This window comes from Taeniopygia guttata, chromosome 2 (assembly GCF_048771995.1).
Source record: "Taeniopygia guttata chromosome 2, bTaeGut7.mat, whole genome shotgun sequence".
Lineage (NCBI taxonomy): Eukaryota > Metazoa > Chordata > Aves > Passeriformes > Estrildidae > Taeniopygia > Taeniopygia guttata.
This window is the reverse complement of record NC_133026.1, coordinates 20,044,967-20,060,625: the sequence shown is the minus strand read 5'-3', so window position 1 is coordinate 20,060,625 and position 15,659 is coordinate 20,044,967. Positions and strand designations below refer to the sequence as shown.

Here is a 15,659-nt window from a genome sequence, read left to right as displayed (position 1 = left end):
CAGTTGAAATAAACCCCACCTTAGCTCTTTTGAATATTTTCTTCTGTCACTCTGGGTCCAGTCCTTTTTTTTTTTTTTTTTTTTTTTTTTTAATGCTTCTCTCTACATCACTGTGAGATGAAAATGAATGCTTGTATGAATTTTTTATATATAGCACTTAGATGTCACATTAATGAAAACATGAGATGTTTGTTGAGTAACAGAAAAGGGTAGTTAACTAATCCAAAGTATATGTGTATGGAGCTTGCTTGCTTTGGGGACCAAAGGTAGATAAGAAATAGTTCATTAGAAATACCTCAGTTCATAGAAAACAATATTATGAGATATGCAAGAGAGATTTACTGTGCTCTTGACTCCATGATGTACAGCATGAGTTTGACCAAGTGGAAGCAGTGAATCTGAGAGAGTTTGAATGCTTTGTGAATCTAAAGCCCTTCCCTTCCCTTCCCTTCCCTTCCCTTCCCTTCCCTTCCCTTCCCTTCCCTTCCCTTCCCTTCCCTTCCCTTCCCTTCCCTTCCCTTCCCTTCCCTTCCCTTCCCTTCCCTTCCCTTCCCTTCCCTTCCCTTCCCTTCCCTTCCCTTCCCTTCCCTTCCCTTCCCTTCCCTTCCCTTCCCTTCCCTTCCCTTCCCTTCCCTTCCCTTCCCTTCCCTTCCCTTCCCTTCCCTTCCCTTCCCTTCCCTTCCCTTCCCTTCCCTTCCCTTCCCTTCCCTTCCCTTCCCTTCCCTTCCCTTCCCTTCCCTTCCCTTCCCTTCCCTTCCCTTCCCTTCCCTGCCCTTCCCTGCCCTTCCCTGCCCTGCCCTGCCCTGCCCTGCCCTGCCCTGCCCTGCCCTGCCCTGCCCTGCCCTGCCCTGCCCTGCCCTGCCCTGCCCTGCCCTGCCCTGCCCATCTGGAGATAAAGTCTAAAATTAAAAGAGTTTAGTAAGGTCTGACATTTTTTTTTTTTAAATAAACTTATGTAACTGTGAAAAAGTTCAGAGAGAAAAATAAAATTAAGACTTAAAGATATTTGAAGGTACCCCCAAGAAGTCTGTTCTTCTACACACCTTATAGGTTTTTGTGAAACTTTTTCTTGCAACCTCTTAAAGTTAGAAACTAAGTGATTTTCTTTGTTTCCCTGCCATTTTCTTCACCTCCCATCATTATTACTGCTCCTGCTAGTCCAAACTGTTAGTCTTCTTCCTTCAACCTTGTCTTGAAGTGCTGTCCTCAAGACAGTGCACTGCTGCATGAGGCCCCTGACCCTCTCAGAATGATTGTTTAGGGGCAATGGGGGCTGTATTTTTGCCTGGTCATCTTCCATGGGATACTGACTTTCACATGCTTGACAGGTGTTCCTAACTGAGGTCCAGTTAATAAATCCTGTCATTAGGACAGCTATTGAGTCAGTTAAGTGTTCCTTTCATACAGAGTTTAGAAGTGTATGGCCATTTACATCTATCCTTATAAATTGTGCTCTGTTTTTTCATTTAGTTCATTCTTCCATTTTAGAAATATATAATTTTATGCTGACTTTTCCCCTATTTGTTTCCTCTGTTGTATTTTTATGACAGTTTCAGGTACTATCCATATTTTTTTCCTATTATTTAGTTTGTGCTTTTGCCTTTAATATTAGTTCACTGTGGACCTGTCACTTTCCTGGACTTTTTCCTTGAGTTGCTTATACTTGAGGATGCACTGCAAGTATATTAAAATCTGCTTTCATATAGACCATCATATTTATTCCTGTTATCAGCCTTTCCTGACTGCTGTGACTTTTTTCAAAATACTGATCTCGTTTCATTCTACTTGCATGCTTTAAACAGTTTCTACCAACTGATTAGAAACAAACCTAGAGAAGCCCCTTTTATTTTGTTTTCTCTACTTGTGGTTTCCAGCACACTCAAAGATGTTATTCTTGCCCTGCTTGATTTTATTCTTCATAGATGTCTACATAGTTTACAGATGCCATTAGGACAATGAAATATCTTTATATAATTGGTAATTATTCAAATAAAACCCTTATCATCTTCAGGCTTGATTGTTTATAATGTGTCTCTTTCATGTCCCTTCCTTGGGTTGTTTGTTTTGGCATTTTTGCTGATTTTATCCTTAAATCAGAAAGCTTCAGTGGTCCATCTCACAGTGCATTTTGAACTTCAGAGAAGGCCTGTATATTTGTTGTGCTAGACAACATATTTTTTCTCCTGTCTCTGGATGTGAAATATTTTCTTCTTCATGTAAATTCTGATTATGAAGTTACTACACAGCTCTGTTAAAACATGATTTTTGTTATGCAGTGGACTTCCACTTCATGTAGTTACCATATTATTGAGAATGCAAAGTGACAAAAAAAATTTGGTGCAAATTGTGTAGTGATACCTAAAGAGATAATTGTCTTCAGTCTTTAACTGGATGCTGATTTTTTAGGTGCACAATCTGTATTTTTTCATGTGAAACCAGTCTATAAACCCATCATGATATCAAATGCTATTAAATAACTGTTATTTTATAGTGACTATCTGAAATTTTAAGATAATGTTGCATTAAAGTAATATAAAATTTATGAAGGTGTGTAAAGTTAATATAGGATTTATATTTATTAATATTAAGTATTTTTTATTCACATTATTTATTTTATTATTATAAAAGAATTAATTTTAGATGAAAACAAGTAAAACATGCCTTCCAGTGGTTGACTCAAAAAATCACACAGTCATGAAAACACATACTAAAAATTTTGACTTTGGTACCAATCAACCAATTTTAAAAGCTCTTTGTGTTAGCTAAAAAGAGTATTTATTTGGGATGAAATGCAAATTAAAATCAAGATTAAAATGTGTAATTTAAGTAATAGCACACTGATTTTATTGCATTTTGTTTTTCCATTTTCCACATCTTTAATGAAGATTTTATTCACAAAAACCAGAATGTTTGACAGCATTGCAGCTCAGTATTCTACCCTTAAGTTTCACTCCAGTTTCTTAATGTATTTAAATAAATACAGAAGTAAAATAGGGCTATTAAAAAACTAATTTAAATTAAAAAATAAAGAGCAGAAGTCCACCATCTGTTTTCCTGTATCCCCAGTGTCAGTTTGTTTGCCTGGGTTATGCCATAAAACCATTTACATTCTTGTGGTTGACTACCAGCAATTCAGAAAGGATTATAGATCTTGGAGTATAGCCATGGATTTTATATAATTTTGATACTAGAGGAAAGATACAGAATTTTTAAATTGTTTTTTTAGAAGCTTTAGAAGTACGCAGAATTTTATTTGCTTATTAGGGAATCATATTTCGTCTCCAGTAATGTTTTGTTTTGCGTGTAAAAAGGCATTGGTGCAGAGTATGTTGAGGCTCGGTGGCATGCACAGAACTGCCCCAGCAGATCCAGTGTGCATCACCCCTTTATAGGGATAGGAGCTTTGGGGGAAAAATCAGAAAAAAATGGGAGAAAGAGGAAAAAAGGCAAGGGCAGATTCTGATTGGCCAGCTGGAGAAAGAAGTGATCCCCTACTGGATGTCCTCATCATCCAGAGGTAGATGGTGCTCTCACCTCTACAGTATGCAGCAATGAGAAAGAAACTGAATTTTGGATTTCTCTGATATAAACTAGATCCTATAAAATAAAAGGCAAGACAGTTTGGGGGTTGGAGGAAAGGCCTGATTTTCATACCGGTGGCAGTCACTTCCCAGGAGAACTGGCTGCAGCAACAGGTGTAGGCAAGTAAAATCCTGATGGCTGAGAGTGTAAATGGCAGCTGCTTATGAATAAAACACTTGTATGTGTACTATCTATTGTGTGTGGAGAAAAACAGCTGTGTGCACCTAAGCAGCTCTATCATATAGGGCTGATCCCCTGGTCAGACTGAGCACAGGCCACTCCACTGGCTTTGGTTGAGCCTGAGGATTTATGTTCTTGCATACTCAGAGAAAATTCAGTCCACACAGCCAGGGAAAGTACAGTAAACTTAAAAAGTCTAGAAATCCAAATTAGAATTCTTACTGCCACTTTGCATTTTGATGCTATGTCTCTTTTCTTAAAAAGAGAAAAAATGTTACAATTCTGTGTCATTTTACTTCATGTTTTTATAATAACTCTTGCTGCATCCAGCCTGGAATTAAACCTTAGCAGTTCTACGGCTATAATAAGAGTAAGGTTTATTGCCAGCTAATGTTTCATCTGCTGGCTAGATGACTAGCTGTGTACCAGCTGTATAATATATTCTGTAAGGATATCATCATCACAGCACTTCACTCCTGCATCTCATACACCCACCAGGAGACATGTTTTATCTTGTGCTCTGAGCAAGGAATACAAATGAGATGTCTCAAGGAAAAGTAAATAAGAATATTAGGAAATATTAAAGTAAATAAGAATATTAGGAAATATTAAAGAGAAGTAATTCTGGTTTTAGCTTGTTAGTGACAGGGACTGGTTTTGGACAGGGATGTGATGAATGCTCCCACAAATCTTTAGGTGCTGATCATGGACTGCTTTTGGCGCAGCTCAGAGACAGAATGGCCCAAAGCCTGGCTTTTAGCTGTTCTTTTGTTGGCATGTCTCTTCCTTGGTTCCTGGCTTATGTCAGAGAAGCCCTAGTACTGCTCTAGCTTAATTCTAAACCTTTGGAAGGATTTTTTCTAGCAAAAAGGCATCTCCAGAACATATGAGCAAGGCCATGGCTCCTCCTCTACCGGGGCAGGAGAACTTCAGTGCAGCAGCTGCTGTGCTGGTGCTAAACCTCCTGGGAGCTCCTTCATTCAAAAAGCAGGAGAAGGGGCCGGTGCTCACTGGTCTCCCAGATGTGCACAGACACAGTGGTGGCCAGGCTGAGGAGTCAAGAATTGAGCTTTTGCCCAAAGCAGGAAGATTACAATATACCAGAGATACAAGATACAGGAGAATTCTAATAGATTAAGTTGTTAATGTAGAATTTATTTTACTTATACGTGTTATTCTGCAAAATTATTATATTTGTCCTAATACTTTATAAGTTTTGTATCAGCTTCATGTAAACTTTGTTTTTTTAAAAATAAAATGAAAAATTTTAGATAAAACTACATTTCTCATTAGCTTTGCTTTGAAAAGCTCTAGTTCCCGAGTCTCACAGTTGTTCTGCTGCCAGCAAATATTTGAACAGCAGAGCCAAAGTGTGCCTTGGCTCTAGTGCTCTGCATCTTACAGAATATTAAACCATTTGCAGTCTGTTAATTCTATGCTGGAAGTTGCAAAGAGTTTTTGGCAATGGATATAAAGATTTTAGTCATACTGATGGCGTTTGAAAATGTCAGCGTGACACTGGAAAGACATTGCCGGGGCGATCCTTTTGTTGTGTGTTTTAATTAAACATATAAAATGGCACATACACATATAATTAAATAGAAAAATGTACAAACCATGTATACAATGTCGGGTGCTCCAAAGATAGAAAATGACATATTCAAAGTGGTTTGTGCTGTCTTATCTTTCCTGTGCAGATATATAAATCTATAGACTTTACTGTCTAGTCTGATAATAATTAACAAGTAGTTGTTGATTATTTTGTTTCTCCTGTGTTGTCATGGGATTGGTGCATTGGCTCCCTGCTAGGGGGATAAAGACAGGCAAAACATTCATGACATTTTAAAAAGAGAGAAATATTAGAGATCACTTGTTTTTTCCTCTTTTGAACGGAGTACTTAATGGCAAAAATGAATCCATTGAAAGGTTCTTGAAAGGTTCTTGGATGCTATGGAGAGGTCCTTGTGTTTCACACATTCTTGATTTTTTTTACAAGGAGAGATCCTCCTGTATGCAAGTAAGATACAGAATGTATTGCTCTCTACAACAGCCTGAGAGGAGGTTGGTCTCTTCTTCCAGGCAGCCAGTGACAGGACAAGAGGAAATGGCAGGGGAGGTTCAAGTTAGACAAGTTTTCACTGCAAGGGTGCTCAGACATTGGAATGGGCTACCCAGGGAGGTGGTGGAGTCACCATTCTTGAAAGTGTTCAAGGAATGACTGGACATGGCACTTAATGCTGTGGTTTAGTTGACAAGGTGGTATTTGGTCAAATGTTTGGTCAAGGTTGTGTTTGGTCTTGGAGGTCTTGTCCAGCCTTAATGCTTCTGTGATGCTGTGATTGTATAGTGTGGAGGTGGGAGAAAATAAATTACTGTGAAGTTAATGGTTGAACAATATTGCTGTATACAGAGAGGTCTAAGTTAAAGATACCACTATCAGTCCCCTAAGGTAAAGGTAGCATCACTTTCGCTTTTCCTAAGTCTGGGATATTTAGCTTTCAAGTTTAACAAATTCTTATTTACCATGGTTTTGAATGTGCTGTGAATATGTGTTCTGTGTTTATGTAATCTGTATCTAGGCTGTCAGGGAGATTTGAAGTATAGATGCCATTTTAATTTAAAAATGACAAATATCTCAGTGCACGACTTACATAAACAATAGATATCCAGGTGAGGCAGAAGGTAACATAAGCTATGGCCATAAAAGGTAATAATTTGAAAGGGGCGGGAGCCTTGAGGCAGTAGTAGTGTTTATCATATCCTCACATAGCTTCTCAGTTTTAGTTCAGCATATGAGTTAAGAGCTAATAGAACATTTGGCTTTTCAGACTCTAAAATATCATCATTGAAACATATAGCCATATAATTGCTGGAAACAGAGCAGTCTAGCTACAAAATGTATGTTTTGAATAAAGGAAGATTTTTTCAGCATAGTTTCTTAGAAAAACATGCTTAAAATATTATGTAAAAGTTAAACGTTTTAACAAACATTAACCTTTGACTCTAGCAGTTGTAGGGACTTTCTGATCCAAATGAAAAAAAAATGAGTTGCAAAATTACTTAAATATTGGAACCAGCAAAAAATCTTGCATACATAACATTGAATTAAGAATCAATTAAGCAAAGCAGCATTTTTTAAGAGATTTTGGTAATAGAGTCTACATTTTTAACCATTGCATTGCTGATGTAGTGTTTAGCTTGCTGTGTCACAGAATTTTGCTTTTCCTGGAAAATTTTTGTGAAGAGCCTGAAAATGTTACTGCAAATCTTTTCTCTATGTGAACCTCAGTTTAGCCAAAAAGCTAAGATCTGCTAAAATGCTGTCTCATAAGCTTAAGATGTCTCATAAGCATAAAACGTCCTCATTGTGACATTGAAAAAAGGGCTTGAAATCCCAGCACAGTATTTTTATTGCAAATGACAATTTTCATCCCTTGGCTTTTGCTGCCAGAATAAGCATGTTTTCAGTAAGCACAAACAGACTTTTTCAGCTGTGCTGGTTTCCAGCGGTTCCTGTTTACTCCCCAAGTGGGTGGTATGGAAGAGCCACCTTTCTGGCATACTTGCATGCAGACAACACATGGCCACCATCAAGTTTTGGCATTATGCTCTAATAAAAAAAGATCCTGCTCATATGAGGAAGCTTGGTGTGCGTCAGTACAGCTATTTCAGTCGTTGCTGCCTCCTGAGCTGAATGTCAACCGACATTGGTGACTCTATTAAAATACGATTTCGCAAAAAGGAAGTAAGAAACATGACTTTAAAACTGTGTGTGAAGATGAGCTAAAATAGTAACAAAAGTATCTCTAGAGAGTACTAGAGGACAAAAAAAAATATTTCTCTGAATTCTACCTATTGTTAAGAAAAATAAGATCTGGCAGACTCTCTTTTGTACCAGCTGGATGTGTTAAATTTTCCTTCTCTTCAACACTGAGTGCAGGCATTACTGTAGGAGGGATTCCAAGGAACTGGAAGGATTCAGAAGTTTCCTCAGAAAATTTCTCCAATGGGTCTTGATCCTAAGGAAAGTCAGAATTAATCTTTTATAGCTGAGTTTCTGTGCAGCAGCCCTTCCAACCCGTGCCGAGTCCAGGCGGGCAGCTGATGGCGCGGGGGGATCGCGTGGCAGGCACCAGTCCTCGCTGGCTGCTCTTGCAGGAGGCACCAGAGAGCAGCGCCTGTGACGTGTCCTAGGCAAGAATTCAGTGAACCAACCCTTTGTAAAGCAGCAGAGCAAGCACTGGTAGTTGCTGGGCATAGTTCACGCTGCCCTAATTTTGGAAACAGATGGGAAAGTGTACTCAGATAAAATAATTTTGTGTTTAACTATTTCTCTCCCAGGTCCTTCTGAAGGGATCTGTGCTATCCAAAGCCATTATAATTCAGAAGAGTTTGGATATCTTCATACCACTGTACTTAGGCCACTACTTATTAACTACAACTGTGTTTTGTTTTGTTCTCATACTGTACTTCCCAGATTCTTCATTTCATTGGAAGTCCTGAATACAGCATAAACCCTCTTTTTATAGACCACTTAAAATTAAAACTGGTAATTGATAAATTCTACTTGTAATAACACTTCATCTTGCTTGTACTGGACTATAAAAGAAAGTATTTGTTTTCCATTATGGATTTCTATGTTCCTCACTCAATGATATGTGAGAGAACCATAGTTCTGTATGTTTTTTTCACAACCATAGTGGTCAAATACTTGAGGAAGATGCACAGAGGGGTTATGTTATTCTGTCCTTGGAGGTATTTAAGACTCACTAGGACACATCTCTGAGCAGCCTGATTAAATAGACCTGTTTTGGGCAGGTGTTGGACTGAAAGACACCAGAGGGTCATTTCTACCTCAATTATTCTGTGCTTCTGGCTTCTTATCAGCCTTGTTTGGTACACACACCTATGGCTGTAAAAGAAGGCCCAATCTTTGCTGAGAAAACATATTTTTGATCATTGCTTTTAGTGACAGCAGCTGTATATGCTCCTAATTTTTTGTTAGGACATTCATGAGTTATCTTTCCTTCCTTAGCAATGATTGCTGAGCAGATGCTATTGTTAGAGATTGGACAATTTCTTATCTATCATGAGGCTCCAGCAAGAATCAGCATTTAGGACAAAAAATTTCCTGTAATTTTTTTGTGTTCTCAAGGGGTTTGAGTTTCCTTTCTTGTGTTATGTGTGCATAAATTAGTGTACAAAGTAAGAAAGGTAAAATAGAAAAGTTGTTTTATTATTTTTACATTTGCATTCTCAAGCTGCTTTTGTGACAGTATAGGTTTCATAACATCATAAATTTCTCTATAATAGTAATAAAAATAATATATAAATATAAATATATAAAAATAAAAGAACGTAAAACATAGAGGTGTTCAACTGCTTCTGCTTTATATATTTGACTCTATGTCATTAGCAGGGCAAAATAAAGTAGATGTTTTCAACACAGCAGTCATTAGGCCATTACAGTGCTATTGATCTTTGTCCTTTGTGGAGTATTAATATTGTTGATGGCACAAATGCTGTGTACAGGGCTAGTCTGTGAAAAAAGTGTTGAACATAGGTCATCATCTGTCACTTTGTCTCCCCACTAAGACTACTAATGAAAAGTTCAGTAGTAGTAATCACCTCTCCTCAGATGAAAGAAATGGTGTGACTTTTTAAATTTTCATGAGTGCAAACTTATTAGTGATTTGAGAGACACCCATTATATTCATTACCCAAGAGAAGAATAATTCTTTGCTTTCAGGATAAGGTTGCATGCATGTGTGAAAAGTGGATAGGATGAAAGATGAGTAGCTTTAGAAATAGGGAGGGAGTGAACTTGCTTTGAGACACATTTTCTGAACTCTAACACAGACACCAGCTTTGACAATAATTTTGTCTAAATGGTAACTGTAATCTTTTTCTGAGTCATTTCTTGTCTCAGCTGGCATTGCCTTCATAAAGGTGCATTCTGAATTCATTTGAACTGGTGTAAATACAGAGGTGCCTCTACTATGAGAATGATGTAACAGAGTAAGAAATAAGATGGATCGGAGATCCTAGGTCAAGCCCAAGTGTAGGCAAAAATAGTTTGGAGAATGCTTTCATCAGGTTTTCTACATCCTGGTAGTGGATGAGGAATAGAGATACTTTGATTATCAAGCAACAATTCCAAAATTAGTGGCCATGAGGGAGATGACCTGCTCTGTGAGCAAATTCTACAACAGAAAATTTGCCTCCTTGGCTGGGATCCCCAGGGGCTGCCTTCACTGGGTTTATTGAACAGCATAAAAAAATCTGAAATTAGTTAGAGAAAAAAAAAGGTCCTGTCATGTTTTAAGTACATTACTAGAGAACAGATTGTATTCTTTTGCTCTGTTATTGAATGAAATATTTCTTGAATACAAATTTAACCAAGCAGGTACAAACTGACAAATTGACTGAGACACAATATGCAAATTCTTGTGTTTACATTCAATACAAGTTAATCATGGCACAAGGAACTATAAGTAGTAAAATATAATAATACTGTAAATAGTATGAAATTAGTAATGAGGGTTGGTATGAAGATGTGCAAAATAAATATAATTTGTAGAGGAAGAGGTGAGACCCAGATAGAAAAAGAGAAAGTTGTGTAAAGTTGCTCTAGACACACTTTAATTTATGTTTGTTAACAAAAGTGTACAGTCAAAATTGGTTAAACGGTTGTTGAATATGATTTTGTTGATTTATATTCTGAGTTTATATCAGAATCTGAAATAAGTTCTTGAAGAACCTCACTCCAGAGTGTGTTCCCTTATGCCCTAATGGTATAGATGATGGTAATGTTCATGGTCTGATTGTTCTCCTTTCTGGTTTATTTAGCTGGTTATATGTTGTACTTCTACCAGAAAAGAAAAGAAAAACAAGATGGAAGTGTTCATTTTGAAGATAAATGAAATTTTCCAGGCTACTTTGTTTCTCTGGAGAGACATGACATGTTAAAATGTTTAACATCTGGGAGCATCTGTCCCTGTAGTCCAGCCTGTGGATTAGCTGAGTGCTAAACTGCCATCCCATTTTCATGGAAATTTAGAGAATGAACAGCAAGTGGTTAACTCTTTTGACCCAGTCTTATTTTAGAACTGCAGGATATGTAAGCAAATGCTAGATACATTTTCAAATATACATATGCATATGTCAGGTTTTTTTCTTTTTATATAAGATCCTAATTGCATAACAACTGGGCTTTTTTAGTTCAAGACAATGTAGTTCAGGAAAAGTACTTAATTTGATAGTGCTATGAAACCTTCAGAAATATTTATTTATGTAAAAAGACTACCATTTAACTTCTACAAATTAATTAGTTTTAAATATTCAATTAGATGATTTATTGCAGTCTAATCCCATGATAATTTAATCTCCCTTTCTACCAGTGTGGCAAATATCTAAAATGGGACATACCATTTCTGTCCATATCTGTAACTCAGTGTTCTGCTTTGTTTTTTTCTGCTCAGAGTTTTACATTTTTTTGATGGCAGAGAATGACAGAGAACTTTTACCTGCTACCTTTCTTTCATGTTGAGATAGTTGTGGAGTAGTTTCCACTGTATTCTTTTTCTTGGGTAGTCAGGTGTTGCCTTCTAACAGGAAATTTTACATAATTTCTAAAAAGTATGTCAAGGACATTAACTTCCTGGAGATGTCTGTCTGTTGCAATGCTGCCAAGATTTTAATGTCTTTAATCAACCTAAAGTCTTTCATCCACTGTTACTTTTAGGAGTAAGAAACAGTGGTTAAACAATTTTTCTTTTTATTTGCTAGAGAATATAGCAATGGGAGAATGGATAAGCAAGCATACTATCCCTCCTATCAGCATTTGACACAGATTGTTCCTTAATAAATCCATTCCTGTTCTGAAATATATTTCCATAGTGACAGGTCACTGCCATACAGGATGGTCATTCTTAATAATAGGGAATTATTTGTTTGATTATCTACTATTTGATGGTAAATATTGCTTAGGAGATTTGACAATTCAATGCTTATTCATATCTGTATTTTGAGTATTGAAATTAATAATGGTATAGAAAGCATCAACTCTGTTAGTCAGTAATTTTCACATTCAGGAAAGTTTTGAGGGTTTATATGAATATTTAAATCCAGTAATTTATGAGGTCTTTTATTTTTAAGGAAGATTAATGATTTCACTGAATCCAGTGCCTGTGTGACTCCTTTTTTCTGTGGCATGACTAGTTCTGTAATAGTTTGGTATCTTTTATGTAGGGTAATAGTGGAACTAACATTGAGAAAATTATAGAGGAGATAATTATGATATGAGTTTGGGCTGTTAAGAAGGGGATATTCTCATTGTATCAACACTGCAAGATATTTTAATTGATGTGCAGAAATCACCAAACTTTAGTTTTGGATTATTGTTCTCACAAATGCCCAGTTTCAGAAATGTAATCATGAACACATAATCGTATCAGGATGCCCTTCTAACAGTTTTCCTGGTTATGACAAAATGGGCTAAAGGTTCAGCCTGGGGGGTGGGTCCTTCAGTGGTGGGTCCTAGGGATACTGTGTCATAATCTCTGTGGGGAGAGCAAGCTCAAGCTGTTGTTTAGCCTAGAATAAAGCAGAAAAAATGTTGTTCTCCTGTAAAATGGTTGTACCTTTGAGAAGAGGAGGCCCGTGGTAGCTGTAACTGGGCTGAGCTAGATGGCACCTTCTATTTCCATACCTGTTCAGAGAGGTGCTCAGCACTGGTGGTGCTGGTAAGGAGATGCTGTGCAGATGTGAGGCTTCTGTGTGACTCTTCTGGCAACTGCTTCTTGAAACAAAACTGGGGAAAATCCTCTAACTCACTGATGTCAGCTAGCAGTGTAAGAAAGAATTAGGGAAATGAACAGATCTCTCTGTGTCTGGTTTTGGGTAGTGACATGGTGATCTCAAGGCACATTGCTCCGCTCTCAGAGTGCAGTGAGGTGACTTGCTTAGGGGTTACTGGCAACTGATGGCACCTCTTCTCCAAATTTGCAATTTCCCCACATCGTTCTTGGGGGCTGAGGCTGTGAGGGTGACACTTGGAGCAGCCTTAGAATGATCCTGAGGTGACCAGCATGTGGATGCACAGACAAGAATGGAGTGGAAGGAGCAATGTTGGTGCAGGGCCATGCTCCCCTTGCAATTCCTTTTGCAGCCCCATTGTCTGTGGAGCTTAGGTTTTGTAGCTGTTGAAAATCCACCTCTTATGGCAGCCCCAAACACTGAACTCTCAGCAGAACTGCAAGCTGACAAATTGGTTGTGATTGCTTATTATTGACTTGAATTACCTCAGATTAATTCAGAGCTCTATCACCTACTTAAAATCTGTATTCTATGAAAATTGCTGATATTAATAATTATTGTCAGTAAAAACTAGTATTCATTATGTTTTGCACGAATGTGTTGAGATTTCTTTGTAATTTCTATGATTTTAACAGCATAACATAGATATATCATCTCCTCTGCACATGTTTGTACATATGTATGTGTTTGCAAGGGAAATCTTCATGATGTTCATTTTTATTTTGCAGTCAAAACCTGTTGCATTTGCAGTTCGGACAAATGTTGGGTACAGTGCAGCTCATGAAGATGATGTCCCAGTCCCAGGCATGGCCATCTCATTTGAGGCTAAAGATTTTCTTCATGTTAAAGAAGTAAGTAAAACCAGAGGAGTAAGTGAATCACTCTTTAGGGGAATACTTGAGTAATAGTGCTACTATTTTTCAATGTTGATAACACTTCACATTGCCAAAGCACTTTACAAATGTTAAAGAAGCTAACAGTGTATAAGGAATTGAATGTTCTTTTAAATGCTGTTCTTGTAGAAGCAATGGCACAAATTTCTTACGATCAAATTAGTGAAGTTCAGAAAGCAAGTACTTTCCTTCTCTAGTAAAAATAGCTTATTTATAGGTTTAAATGCCTATGTCTGACTATTCAAAGATGAAATAGCTCTGGGGTTTTTTTTTTATAATCTGGTACTGTGAGGGCTTGTTGTGATGCAGCAGCCAAGGGTTGCTTCTCTTTGATCTGTATGACTGCATGTCATTTAACCCCATAATCCTCAGGTCTCCTGTTTTTTAACTAAAGCTATTTCCCTGGCACAGACAAAATTTAGTTAGCAGTTACATGCTGAAGATCTGGAAAGATGTTTCAAGATAATTGCAACTGTCAATAAATGAGCTTTGCACTTGCTGCATTGGTTTTCTTTTCCTGTAGTTTTTAAAGACCTAAAGTAATTTTCTTTCGCTGCTCCTTGCAAGACACTCCCAAAAAATAACTTGGTGACTTTCCCATGCAGGCCCTTTTCTGTAGCCTGCTGCTCCCTTTTGGATGTCTCCTTCATTTTCAGAGGTTTAAAAGGTTTCTAAGCTTTTGTCATATTCCATTGTGGTTTGTCTCAAAATAGCCCATCTGGATATGGAAAATTATAGGAAAATAAATAGAAGATTAGTTTAAGGTAGAGCAACCTAACCATGTATTTGAAATTATGTCTTTACCTCATTTTAGACTATGGAAAAGTCCTCAGTAGTTATGATTTATGATGCACAATGATTCTACTAGCACAGGTGCTTTGGGGAAGAAAGAAACATCCCTAATACAGAGATAGAAACACAGGTGGACAGAGACTAAAGGAACACAAGAAACAGACTTGGCTAATGGTTGTAGTTTTTCATATATGTTAAACACACAAAAAGAGAATAATTTTGATTCAGACTGTATATGGTGAAGGAAATTTACTTTCTGACTGATGATAGTGTGAAAGAATTGCTCTACTCTGTCTTGTGACAGAAGAGATGAGCAGGCACATAGTCCTGACAAGAGAAAACCATCAGCCTTCTCCAGTGAGTCTTGAAGCACTGGAAAATAAGGCTCAGTTTGGTCTGATCAAATGATTTCGTGTACTCATGTATTCCATCTGCACTTCAAATGAAGTGGTAATCTCAGACTTTATATCAAGTGTTTCCTCTGTTTCCATATAAACCAGACACACAGGGTTAGCAGTTTTCTGTTAAAAGTTAATACATTTTTCTTCACAGCACAACTTAGTTTCAGATATATATATAATATGTGGGAGAAAATCTGGAAGGAAAAGTCTCCTGAACTTTTCCAGATCTCCAAAATGCCTTGAAGAGAAGCTTAGCTCAGCTGAGTTCTTATATAGTCTGTGGCTGCATGTAGCACTGAGTGGTGGAAAAATAGATTAAAATGTTCCTGCAATCCCAGGTGTGTTAGAATGGGAATTCTCTGCTGATTGCCTTTAGAAACACCTGGTTTTCTCTGTAAGCTGTTGAGGAGAGGTTATTGTCTACTGTTGCTGGTCCAGAGGTTGGCTGGGAAGGGACCCTGGGACCAGGTCAGCTGCGCCGCTGGAATGGCGAGAAGGGAAGGGATCCGCTAGGAGTCAAACTGAGACTTAGATTCCTGCCCTGCATTTGGCAGCAGCTGTTGTGTCTGGGTGGGTTGAAGCGCCTTCAGAGGGTACTCCAGACCCAGCCCTTCCCTGCACAGTCATGTCCTCCCCCTCCATCTTCTCTGCCAGGCCCTGCTTGTCCTCCAGGGCTCTGTATCCCACCAGGTATTCTCTTTCAGTACTTTTGTTGCTCCCTACAGGTAATTCTCGGGAAACTGAATTATCCAAACTTTAATTATTTATGCAGATTAAAGAAAAAAACATATTAGACTATAAAATGCAGTGTTGCTTATGTATTTTATATCTAATCTCTTGCTAGAAATAAAGAAAGCTAAATTAATCTCCAGTAGCTTCTGCCTGCATAAGGATGCCATACTTTTGTCTGAAAGGGCTGTTCACCAATTTGTGCTGCTGAGAGGGCTCAAACAAGAAAAACCTCAGTTCAAAATGTACATGGACAGTGATGAAA

General features: G+C 37.7%; 1 protein-coding gene across 11 annotated transcripts in view; it reads left to right on the top strand.

Moving 5' to 3' along the window:
- Positions 1-15,659, top strand: part of CACNB2 (calcium voltage-gated channel auxiliary subunit beta 2) — a 244,665-nt gene that overhangs the window by 185,224 nt on the left and 43,782 nt on the right. For all 11 annotated transcript variants that reach the window (XM_030264566.4, XM_030264561.4, XM_030264567.4 and 8 more), the window contains one exon: positions 13,308-13,430. In XM_030264566.4, the coding sequence (XP_030120426.1) occupies positions 13,308-13,430 (123 nt within the window). The remainder of the gene's footprint in view (positions 1-13,307; positions 13,431-15,659) is intronic.